The 18,813-nt window shown below is 43.1% G+C and overlaps 2 protein-coding genes and 2 non-coding genes across 4 annotated transcripts; 2 read left to right on the top strand and 2 right to left on the bottom strand.

Annotated features, from left to right (window-relative positions):
- Positions 1–1,397: 1,397 nt before the first annotated feature.
- On the top strand, positions 1,398–1,470 carry trnav-aac (transfer RNA valine (anticodon AAC)). The gene has a single exon. It is a non-coding gene; the product is annotated as a tRNA-Val (tRNA).
- Positions 1,471–2,008: 538 nt separating this feature from the next.
- On the top strand, positions 2,009–2,080 carry trnad-guc (transfer RNA aspartic acid (anticodon GUC)). Its single transcript has one exon. It is a non-coding gene; the product is annotated as a tRNA-Asp (tRNA).
- A 2,287-nt stretch (positions 2,081–4,367) lies between these two features.
- On the bottom strand, positions 4,368–4,742 carry LOC139656709 (histone H2B). Its single transcript, XM_071534329.1, has one exon. It carries the CDS (start codon positions 4,740–4,742, stop codon positions 4,368–4,370), a length of 375 nt encoding a protein of 124 aa, XP_071390430.1.
- Positions 4,743–6,328: 1,586 nt separating this feature from the next.
- Positions 6,329–6,655, bottom strand: LOC139656719 (histone H4). The gene has a single exon (XM_071534338.1). It carries the CDS (start codon positions 6,653–6,655, stop codon positions 6,344–6,346), a length of 312 nt encoding a protein of 103 aa, XP_071390439.1. The 3' UTR covers positions 6,329–6,343.
- Between the last annotated feature and the right edge of the window lie 12,158 nt (positions 6,656–18,813).

Here is an 18,813-nt window from a genome sequence, read left to right on the forward strand (position 1 = left end):
GTCTAGACTATTGCAACACTCTGTATACCTGCCTCAGTCAAAAATCAGTCTCACGTCTCCAGCTTGTTCAAAATGCTGCAGCTAGAATTTTAACTGGCACTAAACGTAGAGATCATATTACCCCAGTCTTAGCACATCTGCACTGGCTACCAGTAAGATTTAGAATTGATTTTAAGATTTTACTGATTACATTTAAAGCACCGAAAGGTCTAGCCCCTAGCTATATTGCTGACCTTTTAACTCTTTATGAGCCGGACCACAGCCTTCAATAGTCCTAGTCCATTTATAAAAACAGCTGCAAAAAAAGACCTAGCCCAAGCCAAAACAATATCTCTACCTTGATTGAGAGTAACACTGGGAGAAGTGGAACTGGAAGAAGTGGCCGGAAGTGAAGATGTAAGTCTCTGGTGCCTCATGGCTGTCTTCACCTGTTGCCTCAGTGGTCGACTCAGCAGAGTCATCTTTATCACTTGACATGTCCTGATCTTGTGAGGAATCAACTTTTTCTGAAGAGAAAATGTAAAAAGAGGAGAGAAAAAAGGCACAGCCTCAGCAATCGTAGCCTTAAGACAAAGATCCAACAAGTCCATTCTGAATGGATTGCCCACATGATTGCAGTTGCACATTAAATCAAAATAATTTGGCATATGAATGTTACACATACACAACATTTACTATGGGGAAAAATATGTAAACAATACTTCACCTGACAGACTGTACATTTTGAAACAGACTGATAAGGTTCTAGACTTCAATTACCAAATACAGCATAAAGAGTACCTTACTGTTAATGAGTGCTGATGATGCATTTCTCATGAGACAATAAACATGGGTTGCCCCAGCATCTGAACTAAATATATCATACTAATATACACACATATATCCATACCTTCAGGGTCAATCTCAATGTCATCAAGGGTTTGACCTTTATACTGTGAGAGAGTCCCCTTCTCCACTGCCAACAGCACTTTGCTCATTTTGGCGAGCTGAAGTGTTCCCCGGGGCAGGCGGTAATACTGCCTGTGTACGTGAACGTCATGACCCGGAAAGTCGGCTTCATTTTCTTGAAGATTAAGGCTTTGAGGGAGGCAATACTCGGATTAAGTCACAAACTTGTTGGATTCTGCTTTTCTTTGGAGTGTTTGAGTTGCTCTTTAGTAGACTGGGAGAGGAGATCTGTCTCTTCCTTGGAGTGTCACTATATAGTAAAAATGAAAAGGTGTCCCCAATGTACTGGTGTGTGTGCTGACGAAAGTCCTCAATTTTGACTTAACACACACACACATACGCACACATCCATGTGTATCCACACGTGACAATTAGCTGAATAATAGTAGACATGTAAGCAGGTTTAAATACACACTCTTACACATACACATATACATGCATAGGCAGCAGTTTCCGTAGTGTAGTGGTTATCACGTTCGCCTAACACGCGAAAGGTCCCCGGTTCGAGACCGGGCGGAAACAATCTTATTTAATTCTGTAGGAGATCTGAATGATCTGAACAGGCAATGAAGGAATCAAAAACTTCCTCAATTAAGCATTAAAACCGATCCAGACACTGTAGAATCTGATTCACTCTGTCCTACCGTCATGAAGAGAGGATGTTCTGCTCTATGATGGATTAATGTTTAGATGGAAAGATGGGAGCAATAAAGTTTCTCCTCCTGGTTCATGGAAAATCTCCTTTTCTCTCCCGTCTGATCTCTACAACAGCTTTATTTCCATCTAAGATCAGAGTTTACGAAGCCCAACCCTAAAATAGGAGACACATTCACATTTGGACGTTCCAGTAACAGCTGAGTTAGACATTTAAACTTTTTGAAGTCTCTCCCTGGTCAGTAAAAGTGTGAACAGCGACAACCGCCCATAGACGCCAACTTAATGGCCAAAAATATATTGCATCCATAGTGTTTTAGAACTCCCATAGAGAATGAATGGAACCAGGTCTAGATAGGTCGCAAGTGTCACTACCACATGACCTGGTCCAACTGTTGAGCACCTCTCCTCGTTAGTATAGTGGTGAGTATCCCCGCCTGTCACGCGGGAGACCGGGGTTCAATTCCCCGACGGGGAGGAATCTGTTTTCTCTCTCAGAGCTTTATGGAGGCAGAGAGGAACCTGAGCTCAGACTGATGGAGGCACCGAGGAACATTCAGCTGGAAGGAAGGAAGATATTAATGGAAAGAAACAAACACACCTCCATTTCATCTGAACAGACAACAGGAAAGACACGCTTTCACCTCTGACCTATGACTAGTTAACTACCCGCCCCCTTGCTTGACGGACAGCATGCAGCTCCTTCTACATAGCCTACCCTAATGTTCTGAAGATCAATGTGGGTTCAGGCCTTTCAGAAGTTTGTTTTGGGCGGAAGCAGTTTGGTTGAATATATCCAAGCCTTTAGTTTTCTTCACCGCCTGTTCAGATCATTCAGATCTCCTACAGGAGTGTATGACAACAGGATTAAATAAGGTGACCTTTCGTGTGTTAGGCGAACGTGAGGAAACTGTTATCTACATAACCAGTGTGCCAAACCTGTTTAAATTTAGGTTACTATTCAGGTGAAGCAGTCACGTGTGGAATCACATAAAGATGGATATACAAGGTTTTCACACGACAACAGCTGTTTGCTAACAACTGTGTGTGTGTGTGTGAGTGAGTGTGGCTATTTTTGTTTTATTTATTATTTTGTGTTTTATTTTATTTCACTGTTGAAAGAAAAATAAAAGACTAAAATCACAGCCACAGAATGGTACAGCTACAGTAGCTTAAGTGTCAACCAATCGTGAAGCTGTTTCCGAACTGTAAATATGAAACAAGTGTATGAGATATTATAGTCAAAGTAGCAGGGGCAAATAAGTGTGTGTGGTTCTGAAACAGCAGAAACAGAAGGATACAGAGTAATTAGTTACATAGAACGAGCTACAGAGACAGCAAAGATACCTAATTACTTATATGCATATACTAAGTTAACAGTTAGCATACGGAAGCTAACCGCTAATAATAACAGCGTTGTGAACTAGCAGTAACAGCAAATAGCAAGGCACTTGAATAAACATTCAACTACACCACCTATAAAGGACAGTCACTGTAACTTAAACCAGCTAACTGACATTTGTTTTCCAACTCTATAACAACCCATAATAGAAACAGAAATATAGAGAAACAGTAGCTAGCAGAATACAGTAGCACAACTGGCACAGGTATTACAGGCTAACGGCTAACTCTGAATCACGTCAGGTAACCGGACAGTAATTAACAACAATTCGGTGAAATACACTCATGACTAATAGTAAACAATAACAGTGTGCAACATAAACATGAAAGAAGAACTGACTTGAAGTTTCATGGACGCACACACGAAAAAAGATATTCAGCGGACATCACCGTGGTTCTTGGCAGGTGAGTTCCAGCAGTTACCTGCCGTGTCTCTCACTCGCTCCCACGTTCAGGGGCACGCGCAGTTTAGGCACGCTCTGTACACATGCGCAGAGCGTGACCGTGCATAGGAGGCATGGAGGGAAACATGAATGGACTGCATGACCGTTTTTACAACAAGCTTTAGAAGGCGAAGCCTATGCGAAATACAACAAATGGTTATTTGGAATAAAACAAAATGCTTTCTGGACTGTGAAACATCTTGAACATTGACAGATAACGTGGCTCTTGAGGCCACATTGTCTGGCCACCACAACACAAACTGGCACTATCTTTGCTGGAGCTTGTTGTGCTTTCATATACAGCGTGATATATATTACTGTCATATCAGATGTGTTTAGTAAGAATTGCATAAGGAATGGTCCCTTCACATATTGGAGAGTGGAAAAGACAGATTCATCATGAAATCTATAGAGCTTCTACTATGTATATAGAAATGTGAATACAGACGAGATTTATTGTAAGTTATGGAGTTAGGTTTACACGAAAAAACTAAACAAAAAAAAAACTTGGGGGTAAATGTAAGATGCAATGGATAGATATTTCAAGCAGCAAAATGTATCAAGACAGCTTAAATTGCTTTGATGTGTATCGTTAAGTTTTATAAAGCAAGGAATCTCGAGAACCGTTCGTCCGATCGACTTCACACTTGGCGGGAGTATTGCTGGGGACCCATGGAAGTGCAGTGTCGGATTTGGTGCAATTTGGACACGCGACACGTTCAATATTAATAAACTTTGAATAAACAAGCGAACAGCGCTCTGTACAGCAGTGGCGCGAACAGGTACTGCACTAGTTAAAACCAATAGACAACATTTTACATAACAGATTTCCCCATTCCTAATGTGTGAGTAAATGTGCTCTTAGTTGAAGTAGTGTGTGGCCCTTAAAAGGACCTTTGAGTGGATGTAGTTCCAGGCGGTTTACTTGGAGCTGGTGTACTTGGTGACCGCCTTAGTGCCCTCGGACACGGCGTGCTTGGCCAGCTCACCGGGCAGCAGTAGGCGGACGGCGGTCTGGATCTCCCTGGAGGTGATGGTGGAGCGCTTGTTGTAGTGAGCCAGGCGAGACGACTCACCGGCGATGCGCTCGAAGATGTCGTTGACGAAGGAGTTCATGATGCCCATGGCCTTGGACGAGATGCCGGTGTCGGGATGGACCTGCTTCAGCACCTTGTACACGTAGATGGCGTAGCTCTCCTTCCTGGTCTTTCTGCGCTTCTTGCCGCCCTTGCCGGCGGTCTTGGTCACGGCTTTCTTGGAGCCCTTCTTGGGCGCTGACTTGGCGGGTTCAGGCATGACGAGATCTCGGTACTTTACAGCAGAGAATGAGCTGAGAGGAGCAGAGCGGATGGTTTTGGAGGCAGCTGATGCAAATGAAGCTGTGCTGTTCCTCCTATACGATTGGTAGAGTTTTACAGCCACACTGGGCATGCGCTGAACAAGGACCTCTCTCCCACAGGACTAGAATGGGTAGAACTGATATGCCCAGTCAAATAAATCCCTTATATGTTAATTGTTAACGTGTATGATAATAACAACAATAATAATAATAATTAAATTATTGAATTTATACATGTTCTTATTCATTAAATATTACTACAAAAACGTTTGAAACGCAGCATTGGTACACTGATGTTTAGAAAGTCTATGTGTTTCCATGATAAAATTATCATTTTGTTGAACATCTCAGTCAGTTAAACATTACAACTTTCTGAGTCTCACACACTGAAGACAAACTCCAAACGCTTAATTTTCAGCAGGCACCATCTGTTTATGCAGCAAAGGGATTGATTCTAGATTCATGAACTAAACTGATCCTGAAAATCAGGTCCCACCGAGATTTGAACTCGGATCGCTGGATTCAGAGTCCAGAGTGCTAACCATTACACCATGGAACCACAACACGCTGAACCCCCTGTCTGCTGGAAGATGTGGGGGTTTCATGTTACTGATTTTGTTATTAGATCGTGTATAGCTATCTAGTATATATTTAGCACGAATTGCCTAAGCAGATGGGATGGTGACTAGATAAATACTTTATTGATGCTGAAGTAAATTCTGGTGTACAGTAGCTTCCAACGTGTACATTACAAGATAGGAAGGTACAATAAAATAATTATTAAAAAGCAAAGTAAGAGACTAAAACAAATAGAAGTAAACAGAGATAAAAAACAGTCCTGGACTGGAGAAGAAAGAAAGAAAGTGCCTATGCAATCTGCAATATGCATATACAATCGAATGAATGGTGAATAATAAAGAGGAAATTAAAGACCTATCTTTTTAATCTGGCTTTTAATTTGGAGTAATGTTATAGCCTTAGTTTTTAAGTGGTTTTTACGTTCATGCCTGGTGTTTATTTTATTGTATTTTATTTTATTGACTCTTATTTATTGATTTTTTTTTTATACTTTATTGTTTTATTGTTGTAATTTTGCTATGTGAAGCACTTTGGGCTGCATGCTTGTATGAAACGTGCTATATAAATCAAGTTGTTAATCAGAGATTCAGTTGATATGAAATGGGACTGCGCCTTATTCCTAAAGTGAGTTTGTTCTCTGCATGAGGCTCAGAACAGAACTGGCAGTCTCTTCTGCAGGGGTTTTAGCATTAAATGTTATTGACTAAAGTGTTTTAAGATAAGAGACTGAATAAACCGGTACTGATTCACTGTCGGACAGTCCGGAAGAGGAAAAACACGGTGTGAGACCTGTGCACTGACTATATTTAATCTTCAGTTTTGGGTGTTTGAGCCACAGCTGAGACAAATCACACACACAAGGCACATGTAGAATACTTATAATAGACACATGAGAGTGTAAATAAAGGATTTACTCTTCAAAATGAAGTGGGCGGCTCTTAAAAGAGCCTTTGTGTTTGATGTTGTCCGGTAAATGGCGTTAACCTCCGAAGCCGTACAGAGTGCGGCCCTGCCTCTTCAGAGCATACACCACATCCATGGCGGTGACGGTCTTTCTCTTGGCGTGCTCGGTGTAGGTGACGGCATCACGGATGACGTTCTCCAGGAAGACCTTGAGCACCCCGCGGGTCTCCTCGTAGATGAGACCGGAGATGCGCTTGACTCCGCCGCGGCGAGCCAGACGGCGGATGGCGGGTTTGGTGATTCCCTGGATGTTATCACGGAGAACTTTCCGGTGCCGCTTGGCGCCTCCTTTACCGAGTCCCTTTCCTCCTTTGCCTCTTCCGCTCATCTTGTAGCTTTTCAAAGTCAAAAAAGACTGATATCAACCGCTCCACCGAGCTCGTATATAAAGCTGATCTGAGGACGTGAGTGAAGCAGGAGGCGCGCGCTGTGCGGGGCGGGGCGGGGCGGCCTCTCCTGCAGCTTAAAGAGACACCGCACACAACAATCACGTCCACGTCCCTTGGTACAACCGCCACATATATTTTAAAGGACAAAGACTTTATGGTTATTACTCTTTTTATACATTTCATAATAATAGTGGGGCAATCCTGCAGTGTTTCATTTATTGTTCATAGCTCTTTTATTTCTTATTTTTATCACTTTTGATAAGCTACTAATGACACTTTTATTTGTTTTATCCATTTCTATTTTTTGATATTAATAAAGTTGTTAAAGAAAAAAGAGAAAAAAAGGGAAAAAAGAAAAGAAAAAAAAAATGATGAATGAATCCCATGGGTGAGCGGACTGATGGTGAACTTGAAAACCTCCTTTTCCCACTCCTTCCCCCCGGACTCACTTCAGTTGGAAAACAGACTGAAGAGGACTGCCAGTCCTGAGCTGTCCCTACAGGAACCATTCTGTTCTGTTCTCAATCCCGTCCGGTGTTCTACCGTATTTGGTGACCCATCAGATTCTGTGACCTGCAGTGTTGGTTAGGTTTAGGCATGAGGAGTGAGATGGTTGGGGTTAGGGTAAGAATATGGGGGTCACCCCTGGGTCACCAAATTTGGTGTAACACTGGTCTTTGATCCGTTCACATCATCAATATGAAAACAACAAAAAGCAGCTGACTGTCTGCTCTCCAGACCCTCTGAGTCTTACAGCCGGTGTGAACATGTGACGTTTTCCAGTTTCTCTGAAGTAACTTACATTTTTTCAGACTCATATTCACATTATTTGACAGTGGGACAAGTGGACCAACACACTTGTGTCAACTGTATTGTATTAACACTACATTTATATCATTGAAAACAACTTAAAAAAACAAACGTTACTTTTCCAGTTTCTGGCTTTAGTGTTGCACATTCACAAGTACTGACTGAACTGTCCTGGGACACAGGAAGAACATGTGAATTCTTAAAATGGATGGCATTCAGTTTTAAGTTGGTGAGAGACAAATGTGGGACAAATTGAGAGAACATTCACATATCAAATAGGTTGGCTATGTTTATTATGATTTTATTTTTTTTTTTTTCAAGATTTACACAGATGGTTCTAAAGATCCTAAGACAGGGAGAACATCAGTAGCATTGGCAGAATCAGGTTTATTGCCAAGTAAGTTTTCACAATTTGCCTTGGTATGAAGGTGCATACAATAAACATAAACATGGAGAAAAATAATAGGGATAGGTTAGGGTTGGGGGGGGGGGAAGTACTGCAAGTCAAGAAAGTCAAGAAACATAAATAATACAGAATATGAAAAAAATATAATAAAAAGTATGTGCAATATATCTGTTTTTTAAAGTGAAATGAAAAAGCTGTACAGTTTGTGCAGGAATGTGCAAAATATTGACCAGAGAATGTGCAAAGGTTAACAGTATGGAGTATAGAGAATATGTTCACTGTACAGAGATCAAAAAGATGTCCAAAAAGATTGAGTCAGATGTGGAGACTGTACATTAATGTAGCGTGTAGTGTCTATGGGGGGAGGGGATAAGGGTCCGTGTCAGTGGGGGTCCCGGGGCTTGTTGATGAGGGCAGCTGCAGACGGGAAGAAACTATTCTTGTGGCGTGAGGTTTTGGTCCTGATGGACCTCAGCCTCCTGCCAGAGGGGAGCGTTTCAAATAGTTTGTGTCCAGGGTGGGAGGGGTCGGCCACAATCTTTCCTGCTCGCCTCAGGGTCCTGGAGGCGTACAGGTCCTGGAGGGAAGGAAGATTGCAGCCAATCACCTTCTCAGCGGAGCGAATTATACGCTGCAGTCTGCCCTTGTCCTTGGCAGTGGCAGCAGCGTACCAGATGGTGATGGAGGAGGTGAGGATGGACTCAGTGATGGAGGTGTAGAAGTGCACCATCATCGTCTTTGGCAGGTTGAACTTCCTCAGCTGCTGCAGGAAGTACATCCTCTGTTGTGCCTTTTTGGTGAGGGAGCTGATGTTCAGCTCCCACTTGAGGTCCTGGGTAATGATGGAGCCCAGGGAGCGGAAGGACTCCACAATGTCAACTGGGGAGTCTCTCAGGGTGATGGGGGGTGAGTGGGGCTGGGTTCTTCCTGAAGTCCACAACCATCTCCACTGTCTTTACAGTGTTGAGCTCAAGGTTGTTCAATCCGCACCAGGACACCAGGCGGTCGATCTCCTGCCTGTAGGCCGACTCATCCCCACCAGAGATGAGCCCAATGAGGGTGGTGTCGTCCGCGAACTTCAGGAGCTTGACAGACTGATGAGTGGAGGTGCAGCTGTTGCTGTACAGGGAGAAGAGTAGAGGGGAAAGAACGCAGCCTTGAGGGGAACCGGTGCTGATGGTCCGGGAGTCAGAGACGTGTTTTCTCAGCTTCACGTGCTGCTTCCTGTCCGACAGGAAGTCTGTGATACACCTGCAGGTGGAGTCAGGCACACTCAGGTGGGAGAGCTTGTCCTGTAGCAGAGCCGGGATGATCGTGTTAAAGGCAGAGCTGAAGTCCACAAACAGGATCCTGGCGTAGGTTCCTGAGGAGTCCAGGTGCTGGAGGATGAAGTGGAGGGCCATGTTTACTGCGTCGTCTACAGACCTGTTGGCTCTGTAGGTGAACTGCAGGGGGTCCAGGAGTGGGTCAGTGATGTATGTGAGGTGTGACAGCACAAGGCGTTTAAATGACTTCATCACCACAGAGGTCAGGGCGACGGGTCTGTAGTCGTTAAGTCCTGTGGTCCTTGGCTTTTTGGGGACGGGGATGATGGTGGAGGTCTTGAAGCAGGCTGGTACGTGGCATGTCTCCAGTGAGGTGTTGAAAATGTCTGTGAACACCGGAGTCAGCCGATCGGCACGGTGCTTCAGGGTGGGTGGAGTCTGGCCCTGCTGCTTTGCGGGGGTTCTGTCTCTTGAAAAGCCTGTTAACGTCCCTGTCCAGGATGGAGAAAGTCGTCACTGTGGTAGGGGGGGAGGGGGGCTCTGAGGTGGGCAGCTGTGGAGAGGTGTCAGGACTGTCCCATTGTCTTTCAAAGTGGAAGCAGAACTCATTCAAGTTGTTGGCCAGGCGCAAGTCGTTAGCAGAGTGGGGGGCTCTAGGTTTGTAGTCTGTGATCTGTGTGAGCCCTTTCCAGACAGAAGCAGAGTCGTTGGCTGAGAACTGGTGTTGGAGTTTCTCAGAGTACAGTCGCTTAGCTTCTCTCACCTCTCACCGCCTTGCTAAACCTGTACTTTGACTCTATAAACCTGACTCTGTCCCCACTCCTAAACCCGTCTTCCTTCTCCGACCTTAGCTGTCTGAGTTTGGCTGTGAACCAGGGTTTGTCGTTGTTGTACCTCACCGTGGTGCGTGATGGTACACAACTGTGTCTGTTTATTAATATAATAATATATAATATGATTATTATTATTGATTATCACTTTAACATAACATCTGACTTTTGGTGTACAGTATGTTTTCAGTGGTAACAGCCAGGAAATCAGTGGCAGTGTGAGGCGTTTTAAGAGGAAACTTAAAACTTTTTTAGCATTACTTTTACTTGAGTTGCAGCTTCTATGTTTTTCTTTTCTTTTTTTTGCACACTTACCTCATCTGTCTTGTTTCTCTTATTTCAGTTTTTTTTTTTTTTCTGTATAACGCTTTCTATTGCACTTTACTGTAAAGAATGTGCTATATAAATACACTTTGATCATTACAATATGTTTTTAGTATGAGAGGCCCCACTGGGAATAGATCTCCTAACCATGACAGTGTCATTGTCCTGCACAGGAAATGAATGAATCAATCAATCAATCAATCAATCAATCAATCAATCAATCAGTCAGTCAGTCAGTCAGTCAGTCACTCAGTCAATCAATCAACAAGTCAATCAAACACCAAACAACATTCTAAAATCATTTATTTAACCACTGCACCAAACACCAAGTATAAATCAATATCTGTGACAAATATTTTTACATTCAGATGACACACACATCATGTTTCTCTCTCAGTTTTCTGGACAGAAAGCCCAGTCACTAAGCTGCTGATCATCATGGAGTCTTTCACATTTACATACAGTGAGTTAACCTTCAGTGAAGTCATAATGATCACATTAATCTCTGTCTGCAAGGGGAAAGAGCGACTCAACGTTCAAATAAAACAGGGATCACAACACTTTCTGTTTCAGTGACACAAGGCAAAGTCTGATGATGTGAGAGAGTGTGTGTGTGTGTGTGTGTGTGTGTGCACGCATGTGTGTGTGTGTGTGTGTGTGTGTGTGAACGCACGTGCGCGTGTGTCAGAAAATATTTCAAGCAGACATCATCTCTTTGTGTTGTTTTGAGCAGAAGAGAAAAGAGAACTGCCTTACAGCGATCAATAAAGTATCACTGGCAGACCAGGGGGTGTGCGGTCATCGATCAGAATAATATAGTCATACGGCTCCATGTTCAGTCATAATAGGAAAAAAAAAAAAAAAAAACAACAACAAAAACTGTACACACCTGGTGTTACACAAACAAGTGACACTGAAATGTTAAAGGTGCACCGCAGGTTCCTCAGTGAAACAACAGTTCATAACCTGTGGTGAATAATTTAAAGATCCTGTAAAGGCTGCAGCCATTATCAGTCATACTGACTGTATTCAGTCCATGTTATTGTTTAATATACAACAAGCTTACAACACCAGTGTTTGTCTGCAAAGGAAAGTGAAAAGGAATGTGTTTACATGTACAATAATAATCGAAAGGTTAATAATCTTAACCTGGTGAAGGCCGCACTCCAACTACAGCAAATTTCAAGTCATAACCCGATTAACACACCAACATTTCTGCATTTTTTTTTTTTTTTTTTTTTGGGTGGTTTCATTCTTTTTTTGTGTTTTTATTATTTATTTATTTTTTCTAATGTGCCCATGTGTCAAAGTTGACCCGGATGCAGTAGCTGTGTGTTTGTTTACAAACAAGAACCACGTTGACAGCCACATACACATACTGTGTGCTGCGTCTTCAGTGAGAATCACTCTGCTTTCATGATGGTTTTCTGTAAACACACGATTTCTGCCTGGTATATCAGACGATCAGATAAATCCGTGTAAATCTGGTTTATTGGGAAATTGAATTACTTTAAACCAAGTAAATGTCGTAATCTGATTATTAACAGTAGCCAGATTCTTGTTTCTGGCAGTGAAGTAAAGTAAACACTGTGCATTTACTCAGGTGAATAATGTCTTTGTAATCATTCAGTGATCCAGTGAAGTAAGTCTGAAGGTGTTTGTTTTAAGAGAGAATTTAAAACGTACCTTAGCATTACTTTTACTTGAGTTGTGGCTTTTATGTTTTTCTTATTTTTTTCAATTTTTTGCACACTTATCTTGTTTTATTTATTTTATTATTGGTCTTTTCTCTTTTCTTATTTCTGTAAAGCACTTTATATTGCACTTTAGTGTACAAAATGTGCTATATAAATAAACTTTGATTGACTGAGTGATTGATTGATTGATTTATTTCCTATGTGCTACCCTCCATTTTGTAGCCAGGGTCACATGGACCCAGCATTCACGTGCTATTGGATAACTCAGAAAAACAGATTTCCTACTTTAATTTCAGTTGAACGATGAAGCAGGAAAGTTCATGTTTGGTGTCTGTCAACGGTAAGAAACAGTTATATATACACATGCACCTTTATCAAACATTTGTAGTTAACCAGGCAACAAACAGTTTGTTAAATTAGCCTGTTAAGATGCAAGACGTCCATGTTTGTTTAGCGTTTTTCTTCCAGATTTGATTTTCCAACAAAATAGCATGTGAACACACCGCTGTTTAGCAGCCGAAGTGACGCATGTGGGACCGTCCCACCTGCTGAACACAGGGACTCTACATGTTAGACTCCATTTTGTAGCCGGGTCACATGCTGTATGAGCTGTACACGTCCTCCATTTTGTTGTCTGTGCGTCATTGTGGCAGCATGCCGGAGGCTGCCTGCAGTCTGTCTGCGATACAGAACATCTCCAGCAGTCAACATCAGTAGAAAGATTCACTCCTCTCTGCAGCCAGTTGTCTCCCAGACAGGCAGTGGAGACCATCCAGAGACTGGAAGCTCACAGGTTCGATCCCCATGGCAGCCAGTATCCATCCAGGTCAGTGTGTCTGAGACCCTGAACACACTTCCTGATGCAAAATGATCTGCAGACGCCTCTCAGTTCTCTGGTGAAGTCTGTGTGTGTCCATGGGGGGTTGTGAGAACAAAACCCTGGATTACACTGTGTAATATGGCGACTAGATGTTCCAAAATTTCAAATGAATGTATGTGCTCCTCCTTTCAGAGCCCGGTGTCCTGCAGTGTACAGAGTGTGCTGTGCTGCTTCACAGATATCATGTAGTTTTCTACAACATGTCATGTAGTACAAACCTTATAGAACTAAAGGCAGTGGGCAGACCGCTAACCTCTGACTACACTGCCATTCTCGCTTTTCTCACAGATAATCATTCTGTCCTGGACTATCATAACACTGCTGCACACTTCACCCAGTGGTGTGAGCGTAATTACCTTCATCTCAATGTCAGGAAAACAAAAGAAATAGTAATAGGTACCCCGTCACCCCAGCATCCCATCCTCATCAACAACGAAACCGTTGAAATAGTTGACAGCTTCAAATATCTCGGAATGACACTGGACAATAAACTCAGCTTTGACCAGCAGACAAAGGACATTCAAAAAAGGAGCCATCAAAGACTATCAGCCATCCGTAAACTCAAAGGACTCTATGTCACCCCCCATCTCCTCCTACTGCTGTACCAAAGTATTGTCCAACCCATCCTCCTCTACTGCTCCACCTGTCTCTTTAACATGCTCTCTGTCACAAACCGGGTTAAACTCACACACATAACCAACAACTGCTGCCAAGATAACAGGTCTCCCCACTCCCAACCTCTCAGAGCTCAACTGTAAGGCCATCACACGCATTGCAAATACAACAGCACAGGACATCACACACTGAGGGAACTATGAGTCTTGTCTTTTTATGTTGTTTTTGCCCGCCACTATTATGTGCTGCTGTGTTATACTTTACGTATTGTTACTGCCTGGTATCGTTGTGTGATGATGTGTGTAAAGTGTATTGTTGGTTCTCCTTGTGATGTACAGTTTTGTGGAAAAGAATTTCCCCCAGGGACAATAAACTAACTAACTAACTAACTAACTAACTAACTAACTAACTAACTAACCATCTAACCAACTAACTAACTAACTAGCTAACTAACTAACTAACTAACTAACCTCCGCCAATGTCAAACGGTTCTCCAACTAAGCAACGCTGCAGCCGGCGTTAAGGTTTAAGTTTGTTTATCATTTGTCTTCTGGGTTTGATTTTATGCAAAGTTGTTTGGCAGCGGCTTTGGAAGTCCCAGATGTCGGACTTTTCCACCAGCACATGAACAAAGCGTAATACTTAGTATGGCTAAAAAACAAAAAATAGTCTAATGGTGGAAATTCCAGATCCAGATCATCACCAAAATCTGATCAACTGATCCGCGGAGTGATCTGTCCACCAAATTTCAGGCAAATCAGTTTCTAACTTTTTGAGTAAATATCCTGGTACTGTTGAATTATTTTTTGCCACAAATCCATTTTTTTTCCCACTGCTTTCTCAATACCATCTTTATCAGCTCCCATTCAAATGTCTGCTTGGTGCATAATTCAATTACCTAGCTCCATTCCTGCACAGATCACAAGAATATTTCTAAACTGTTTGTGCAAATACCTGACATGCTGTATAACACTACACAATATCTGTTAATTAGGCTATAGAAGGTAGTGTAGCACACACACACACACACACACACACACACACACACACACAACTGTAAAATGGCTAGAGAATGGAGTGCTTGGACTTAAAAGTGCTGGCCACAGGCTCACAAACAGGTACAATTTGAACGTCTAAATGTCTCACTAGCTTTTCCCCAGGAGCGGATCCCCAGTATATGCTGCCATGATTCACATACATGAGTTGATTTCATTATTGAACTCCATTGTCCATCATGGTTACACTGTTATCAGTGGTACAAAGACCAGTCAAAGGCTTAGATCAGTCTTAAACCAAGTTTCTGCAGCTGGTCCCAGGGTTGGAGAGGTGGCTGATTTGAGCTCTGCCACCTGTCATATTTGTATTATAACTTATAACTCTTATTCAGGTTGATATGTACTGGGAGTCAGTCAGCTTTCAGTAGCCCCAGTGGGAATGAACCCCCAAGCCTTGGCAGTGTTGGTGTCATGCTCTACCAAAATTCCTTTGTCCATTCTTTCCACGTCTTTTCAAACTCCACATGAAAGGGGAAAAGCCTGCTGACTCACTGTGGCAGCGATCGCCCGGTCAAAGCTCGGCGTGGCGGTGAGGGCAGGAAGAAGGTGTGGAGACGGTCGCATGGTGGAAATTCCTCTCGAGTCCTGAGGAAGCAAGTCCTTCTCCAGAGGTACAGCGTGCGAGTTAGACTGATCCCAGTTACGTTTCACCCACACAAAGAGCTCCGCCGGTCACAGTTTGGACTCCGGTTTTCCCTTGGTGGCGGCGTGCTGCTCAGCCTCTCTGTTTCCGCTCTTTCCGTTCACCAACACGCCCGCCCCCGACCCCGTCCCGACCCTTAACCCTGGCCCGCCGAGCTTAGCCAGGGGGGACACTGGCTTCCCCCTCCCTCTTCCTGCAGCCCCCGCCGCCCCTCCAGCCCCGGGGAGAGCCCCCCGGTGGGCCGTGGGACCGGGGAAGGGGCTGCTGGGCATCGAGGAGGCGGAGGACGAGGACCCCCCTCTGGTCCAGGGGGAGGGGCCCAGGCGGGACGCCACGCAGCGGGGGCTGGGGTTGACGGAGGACAGGGTCTGCTGGCTGCCGTTCAGGAAGGAGGAGTTGTTGGATCCCTGATGGGAGCGGTAGTTGTAGTAAGCCTGCCAGCCCTGCTTCTTCTTCTTCCACTGGCAGCGCAGGATCCGGATGAAGGCCTAAAGAGACACAAAGAGATCAAATCCAAAAGAAAATATCGACCAAACAGCAGTGTGGCATCGGATCTGAGGAAATAAGCTGGTGGAATGACAATAAAACATACGATGAACAGGGGGTTGGACAAGCCCCCCCGCCTAGACCAGTGATTCTCAACATTTTCCATATCAAGGACCCCTAATTTAGTCCACATTAGGACCACAGACCCCCATTTGATGAGATTTTATCTCTTGGACCTAAATCTGAGAATATGTTTTTTTGTCAGATATGATTTTGTCCAGAATTCCATGACTATCTGCATTAGAGAGATAACAGTGAAACTATGATCAAAACAGTAATTCTTCTACATTCTCTAATTGTGTTAACTTCTTGTAAATGAAATAATGGTGAAGTTTAACAACGCATCAATTTGCTGGGGACCCCCTGGAACCCCCTCAAGGACCCCTGGTGGTCCACGGACCCCACGTTGAGAACCACTGGCCTAGACCTAACTAATCAAAAATGAGTGGTAGTAGTACTAGTAGGAGCAGTAGTAGTAGAACTAGTATAATAGTAGTAGTACCTGTTTGAATTCCCGGCTGTAGCAGGGGTAGATGATGGGGTTCAGGCAGCTGTTGAAGTATCCCAGCCAGAAAATCACCTTGAAGAAAGTTTCAGGCGGACGCAGGTTGGCGTTGAACGATCCTGAGGGAGACAGAGACTTCAGATCAGACAGGAAGACCGGTGTTTCAGACTGTGGAGTTTGTGGAATCAAAACAAATCTGATTTCAATCTCTTCTTCTCTGGTGTTCATACCAGTTAAGCTAGGCTTTCTGTCTCCTTCTACCCATAATCCCTTGTGTTTCGGGGTGGTTTCCTGTAGTTGGTTGGATTAATGAACCTCACCGCAGTTCTCTTGTTTAGAGGACTGAGACTCTCGGTGCCGTTATTTGGTGCCACCAGAGTTCAAAGGTAATTGTTCTCACCTGGAAAAAACAACCAACTGAAGCAGTAAGCACTTAAGAGTCCAAATAAACTGATCTGAACATGATGGGTATGAACCAGTTAGTATGTTAGCGGTCTGTTGTCCTGGTCCTGTGTGTCAGTATGTACTGTAAAACTCTGGAAGGTGTCAGCATGCCTCCACATCAATTGCAAGACACAATCCTGTACATTTATTGCACCTGGTGAATAGAGTGATTCTGCTTCAAATAAAACAAGAGAGCAAAGGCCTGCAATCATAACCATTCAAGTAAAGAATAAGGCTAAATAATCTTGAAGAGCTGTGATGCAGCAGAGCGCCAAAATTCAATGTTCAATGTTGTGCTGCTGCTTGCTGGTTTTCGTTATACCAGCAGGTGGCAGTGTTTACCCGGCAATAAAGAGGAAGTGTGTGTGTGTGCAGTGTGTGTGTGTGTGTGTGCAGTGTGTGGTGCAGGATGCAAAACCTGAAGCTTAACTGCAGATGAAACACAAGTTACTGTGAGTTCAGGACGCTCTCCCTGTTGAGTTTTAGTATATTAGAAGGAGCTTATGCTGGGGCTGTGATGTGTTTGTTGTTTTTTTTTTTGTTTTGTTTCTTTAATTCAAGGTGAGCTGAACTGAACTAAATCAAAGAAGAACTAACAGGTTTGTATGCAGCAGAGGTGGTAGAAGTACACAAATTCCCTACTCAAGTAAAAGTGCAAATACTCATTTAAAAATATACTCTGGTAGAAGTTGAAGTATCATTTCAAATCCTTTACTCAAGTCAAAGTATAAAAGTCCGTGGACTTAAATTTACTTAAAGTATAAAAGTAAAAGTGGTTCTCTAAAAAAGTCATTTCTAATGTTCTGAACTGGTTTTCTGCTGAGCGTTCCTCTGAATCCCAGATGAGAAAGAGTCTGCAGCTCAGATCAGGAACCTGAACCCTAGCAGCTGAATTCACTAACGTTAATTCTCTCTCTTGTTGCTTCTCTCTTCTTCCTGTTGCTTCTCTCTCTCTCTCCCTTTCCCTAATTTTTGGTGTCGCTTTGCTGAACAAGCAGCCAATCACATCTGGCTCTTGATCAGCTGCTTCTGGGATGGAAGCTGTCTGATGCTGAAAATATATATATTTTTTTAGAAAATCAGTTGATGATTTCCTGAGAGTAACGAGTCTGTTTTGAAAATGTAGTGTAGTAGAAAGTACAGATTTTTCTTTTGAAATGTAGTGAGTAAAAATAAAAAGTCTTCAGTGAAAGAAAAACTTGAGTAAAGTGCAGATACTTGAAAATCCTACTTAAGTACAGTAATGAAGTATTTTTACTTTGTTACATCCCACCTCTGGTATGCAGCATTGTGCCCGAGACAAATTTCCCTTCTGGGGCAATAAAGTATATTCTGTTCTATTCTATTCTATTCTATTCTATTCTATTCTATTCTATTGAACTGATCTGCAGTCCCTGGTGCTGCTGAGAGCCTAAGAGTCTAATCCATTGCCACTGTTTTCCAGACAGTAACCTTTCAAGATGAGTGGAGGCCTGTCATGAACCCCAGTGTACCCCCGGGGATAATGTATTTATCTATGTTTTGTCAACCACTCTGCTTAAAAAATGAAAACAAAATGAAGATAAAAATGCATTCATGTAAGCAGAACAGTGTCATTAAACAAATGGGATTTCATGAAACCCGGCCTCCACCGGTGCACTTTCATAACACAGCTTCTTTCTAGACGTTCTTAAAATAAGTCTATTAATTTGAGTGAAAATGTTAAAAATGCTGGTAGCTGGACTTTTTTTTTTTTTTTTTTTTTTTCTGTCCATCTGTTTCAGCGGAGGATCGTAAAGAGACTGCTGGGTCTCCGGCCGCGCCTACGACTCCCCAGTGACGGTTATTCTGGTGCCGCCAGTCCCCATAGTTATTATTTATTAATAAATGTTCAGATTATGTTTGAGGGTTTTGTGCTACATGGAGGCACCCCAACCCCCTCCCCCCCCCCCACTGTGTGACCAGGACACCCGCTTTAAAGGTCATCTGATTTAGGAACTGCAACAACACTGACAGATCAGTGGCACGGCGTACGGTGGCCTGTGATCAGTGTTGGGCGAGTTACTCAGGAAATTATTATTATTATTACTCATTTAAA

The sequence above is a fragment of the Centroberyx affinis genome, unplaced genomic scaffold (genome assembly GCF_046629955.1).
Source record: "Centroberyx affinis isolate AG114_WGS23_722 - 3 ecotype Tasmania unplaced genomic scaffold, CSIRO-AGI_Caff_v1 ptg002520l_1, whole genome shotgun sequence".
NCBI classification, from domain to species: Eukaryota; Metazoa; Chordata; class Actinopteri; order Beryciformes; family Berycidae; genus Centroberyx; species Centroberyx affinis.